Source organism: Etheostoma spectabile, chromosome 23, assembly GCF_008692095.1.
Source record: "Etheostoma spectabile isolate EspeVRDwgs_2016 chromosome 23, UIUC_Espe_1.0, whole genome shotgun sequence".
Lineage (NCBI taxonomy): Eukaryota > Metazoa > Chordata > Actinopteri > Perciformes > Percidae > Etheostoma > Etheostoma spectabile.
In genome coordinates, this window is record NC_045755.1 from 9,879,629 (window position 1) to 9,884,917 (window position 5,289).

General features: G+C 39.4%; 1 protein-coding gene across 2 annotated transcripts in view; it reads right to left on the minus strand.

Moving 5' to 3' along the window:
- Positions 1–1,510: 1,510 nt before the first annotated feature.
- Positions 1,511–5,289, minus strand: part of gsap (gamma-secretase activating protein) — a 29,534-nt gene continuing 25,755 nt past the window's right edge. For both annotated transcript variants that reach the window (XM_032505356.1, XM_032505357.1), the window contains 4 exons: positions 4,909–4,970; positions 2,936–3,040; positions 2,112–2,208; positions 1,511–1,954 (listed from right to left, as the gene is read on the minus strand). In XM_032505356.1, coding sequence (XP_032361247.1) covers positions 1,854–1,954; positions 2,112–2,208; positions 2,936–3,040; positions 4,909–4,970 — 365 coding nt within the window. In that variant the 3' untranslated portion in view covers positions 1,511–1,853. The remainder of the gene's footprint in view (positions 1,955–2,111; positions 2,209–2,935; positions 3,041–4,908; positions 4,971–5,289) is intronic.

Sequence of the window (5,289 nt, forward strand, 5' to 3'; positions counted from 1 at the left end):
TGTCAGAGGAATGTAAGAGTCATTTCTCAGATCAAAGCACGACATAGGATGTAAATAATCTTCAGTATTTAGTCTCAGATGGCTCAGACACTATAAAAAGTTATTTTGAACACACACACGCCACACACACAAACACACACAATACCAAAGAATTTCTCCACTTACAGTAAGAGCTCAGTCATGATTTAGGAGACACGTGTACCCTATTTAAACCAGACGTGTGTGTGTGTGTGTGTGTGTGTGTGTGTGTGTGTGTGTGGGTGTGTGTGTCATTGATAAATAATCCTCCGTAGTGTGGATATAAGGACTAAGTGGGTAAAGGCAAATAATAGAACACTTACAACAGTTTGGTAAGTTCAGGAAATGACATCACTTTACTGTAATGCAGCCTTTAAAACCAGGAAAAAACACCACTTATGCCATAATACGATTAAACAATACCCAAAATCTTAAAAGATATCTGGTCTCAAATCACAATATCGATGTAATATCAATATATTGCCCAGCTCTATTATTAACCCTTTACTGTCTTGCTCGATTTGATGGTCTGTAAAGCATATTGTTGACAGATTTTGCAATGCGCTATATATAAATAAAGTTACTATAAAGTTATTGTAGTCAGCTGTTTTCCCTTCATGTCCAGTTAATTATAGTAGGGCTTAATTTAGTAGGACTGGATGTAGCAAAATATCGAAAACTAATTTGCCAAACATAAGCTACAGGTCATACAGACCAAGTAAGGAGTGTCTTTTATTGCTTATGAATTCAACTTCTGATTTGTAATAGTAAGAATGTGTTAAACAGTTAAAGACGGGCAGTTTTAGACTAGTTATCCAAAGTTCTTGTTCCTCCACTTGGGTCTAGACATCGTTTGGCTCAGGGTTTTGTAGAAAAACATATTTATATTTCTCAAAAAGTATCAGAAACATAGGCATCTTAGCAGCACTAGTACCAAAACATTTGAGATGATACCCTGCCAATTTGATCCGTATGGCATGTGCCTGTTTGATCCACTTCTCCGTTGTCTCAAAATCGATGGTGTTGGTATAAAGTAACATTCAATGTATTTCCCTTAAAGAATAAGAGTATATGTTGATTTATACATTCAGTTTACAGCACATTTTAAATCGACCAAGTAGTCGTACTGAGTTATACCGAAGCTCCTTTCAGCTGAAAGACTGTTTATAACTCTGAGTTAATATCAGATTGACCGACTGATCATATCAAGCTACTGTGTCCGTAAAGCGTTTGTCAGCATGTAATCAAGTTGATGGGGTGCAGCGGCGGCATTACAGGACACACAGGAGAATAAAACAAGTGTGTTTGATTTATAAATACTGTATGCGGTATTTGACATCAATGTTCATAAATTGTAAGAGAGAAAATGGAGAAGTTATGGAGAGAATTGTTGCTGCCTCAGATCATAGTTTAGCTGCCGGCAGTTATTGATTTTCAATTAAAAAAAAAAAATTGAAAACCATGTTTCCCCAAAGTGAATTAAACCACTAGCTGTGTGTTTTAAGTTTTGGTTCATATTGTCCATCGCACACTCTCATATTTAATATTTTAATAATAAATCCATTCTGACCCTCCCATCTTTCCTTTCTGGGTGTCTCCATCCATCTTTCCTTCTGCCCCACCCTAATCTGTCATCCAACAGTGAGAGCTTGTTTATGAGCGTGCTGCCTTTCAATCTCCCCAGTCATCTTTCACTTCTCGCCCTCCGTCCCTCCATCATCCGTTCATCTGCTACTTATCCTCAAGGCCCAGTCAATGATTACTGTTCTCTCAAACACATTTTCCCCCCTCAATCCATTCATCCTCCAGTCCCTCTCCGCCCCCCTCCACATGCTTCATTTTCCCTCAAAGCCCAGCAGTATTAGTGTCTGTTTCAGAGCTGTTTCCTCCACGAACCTGGCATCCACGTTCTCCTGCTCCTCGAAAGGGTTCAGCGCTGCAGACACAGGAAGAGGAGTTAGAGGAAGATGAAGGATATAACACCAGACACAACCATGCACACACATAAACGCACGTAATCTGTCTTGATGCTCCAAAGGCCTCTGTGTCTAAACCAGGCGACACACACACACACACACACACACACACACTACCTTGTTCCTCAATATCAGAGAGGATTTTTGCCAGGTAGGTAAGAGGCAGAAATTCAGGTCTGAAGCCTGGCTTGTCTCTGCCAGTGAATACTAATCCCTGAGGAGGAAGAAAAAGCAAAAACTGCAGGTTTCTAAAAGAAAATACACACAGTCAAAACTAATCTGCAGCAAACTACAAATTAAGTCACCTTAACTCATTTTCTCCTTCTTTTTGATGAAGTTAGTTAGAGAAGTTAGTTTAACTTTTTAGGCAGCCATACATTCTTATCTGTCCTTGCGCGAAATGCCACTGGCTCTGCTAGCCAATTAGCTGACTGAAACTGGCCAATAGCAACACGAAATGGATAGATAGCCGGGGTCACTGTTCAAACACATTGAACAAAGAGGCCCGTGCAGACGTTTTTCTGCTAGTGTAACACTGCAGAGAAGGAGTTTCTGAAGTTAACATGTTTTAGGGCTGCAGTGATTCCTTGTCAGAAAATTGTGATAATAGCCCATCACAAGTCTCCAGAGCCCAAGAAGATGTTTTCAAAAAGCTTGTCTCGTCTGAAAAATAGTCCACAACCCAAACATTTTGAATTTATAAAGCTATAACACTGAGAGAAGCTCTACAGCCTCACATTTGAGGAGCTTGAACCAGCAACTGTTTGACATTTTTATCTAACTTGTCCAATACTGTAGTTTATGATCAAATACCTGCACAACTAATGCAATTCCATTCAGTCTCCTCTGTACTTTGTGTTTATTGTTAATTAGCACATTTTGTGTTTGCTAGTCTGCAATGTGTCAGTATGTGCTCTCTGCAGCACACTGTGCTGTGTTACCTTGTTTTTGTTGTGCTTCTCTAGCAGAGTCCTGGTATAATCTCTGGAGATGGAAGCTGAACTGATAGGATGGTCCCACATATGGTAGATCCTCTGCTCCATTGGCTACACACACACATACACACACACACACACACACACACACACATAAAATAGTTTACATTTTAGGCATGTAGCTTATGTTATAAAAAAACATAATCCCTGAGGCAAGTGAACGTCTGTCCCTTACTATTTTGCCAACTGGAACTCCAAACTATTATTAAGGAGTTGACTGCTAATGAGTGAACCAAGAGAAATCATAATTTTCAGTACGGTTTCAACGGTAATGAATGACACTTCAGCAAAATAGAGACCACAGGTGTGACCGACAATAAGAAGGAATGGAGCTTTCCCTCAAGACTGCTTTCTGTCCAGCTACAAACACACAGCCAAGTTACAAAGCTGCTCAGTCACTTCAAGGATTGTGTTATTATCAGACGTGAACCTCAGTAATATAATGTCAGAGCCAGTTATTCCCATTAGGGTCAGGCTCCCCTACAGGTGTTGTGAGATAAATCTGACGGGTTGTCAAGGGGTCGGTTGTAAAAGAAAACAGCAGGGAAACCTATTTCTGCAAAAAGAAATTGTTTTATTTTCAAACCTCTCACTCAATTTTACTTTATTCTCTGAAATAAACACTTTAAAATATTCTAATCTTAGAGGGGATTATCACATCTGGTTTGAACCCATAACCTGTTGACATTGCAATATGAGGCAAGGTGAACAAAAATTGTATTTAATGAGCTAAAAGCTCAGGAAAAAGGGAAATGTAAGGGATCTTGTGATAAGAGCTATTCTATTGTAAAATGTGACATTTACATATCTTTTCTTCATTATAAAGCAGGACAGATGCTATATAAATAAATACTGTGAAAGAATCAAAGCGCTCAATCCACCAATCAGCACCTTTAAACGAGCCGTCGGGGCTTCTGCACGGTTGTGATGTAACAACTATACTATATGTAGGCAGAAAGTGAGGCTACGGTGCCGTTACAGCAGCTGGGCTTTTTCAAGAGGGAGCCTTAAAAAGTGTGTTTCAGAACCATGGTGAATACCGGTATATTCACACAGAGAGCATGAGAAAATAAGGAAATTAGCATAATATGGGACCTTACAACTTTCAAAATAATTGTTAATGTGAAATTATTGCTAAAAAAGAATACATTTAGTTGGTAATGGAACATTTATACCTGGCAGTTATTGGGTGTAAATATTTGTGAATAAACAACTTATCTTTACGTAAAAAGTATTTTATGTACTGTATATATATTCTAACAAGGCTTTGAAGATGACCATTATGGGGGGGGGCTGGGTTCAGCAAGGATTTTATTTCCTTGTGTGTGTGTGTGTGTGTGTGTGTGTGTGTGTGTGTGTGTGTGTGTGTGTGTGTGTGTGTTGTACCTGTTAAATCTCTCCTGCCTGCCAAACAAAAGTCAGATGGGCAGGAAACAGAACAGAGACACTAAACACTCAACATTCCTTTGACCACAATGTGGATGGAACACACACACGTGGACGTTACACAAGAGTTAGGGATACACATAAACATCCACACGCGCGCACACACACACACACACACACTAGACAACTACCTACACTACCCCCTCCCCAACACACTTACACAAGAGCTTTGTGATTGGCTTGAGGGGCGTTTGAGGGAGATGAGACCTAAAATAACTTCCAACTCTTAATTGGACCAGAATGGGAAGTTTGGGGAGAAAACCATTTGAGATAAGATCCAAACGTCCCCTTCGCTAACAGATAGGATTATAATAGCATCACGCATTGTGTTACTGGCTGAACCACGGACCGCTACATTTCAGCTCTGCCCTCCAAGTTGGTACACTCAACATGTCATCATTTGGATGGCAGACTCATCTAAACTACTCCTGTCCCTGAATTAAAACCTCATGTTTGGCAGCACAAAAAAGTACCTCAGGGAGTCTCTTAAGTATGCTGAACTTCAGTCTCTCGTTGGCATCACTGTTGTCCAAATCTAAACACAAAAAGAAAAGAGAGGAGACATAGTGCTAATTACTTTTCTGAAGACAAATCTCACAGGGAAGGAGAAATAATGAAATGTCTCACTTTTTCTTTAGACTTATATCTAAATTAATTGCTCAGAATCCTTTGAAAGCAAACGTAGGATTATAGTGTTTTTTATAGTATTTTCTGTATCTGTAGACACTGCATGTACAATAAATGCAAATAAAATCAAATCCCAGATCGCTATAACTCCTTTATTCCCATATTAAAATGGTGGTCAGGTTAGCTCAGTTGGTAGAGCAGGTGCGCACATATATATATATATATAT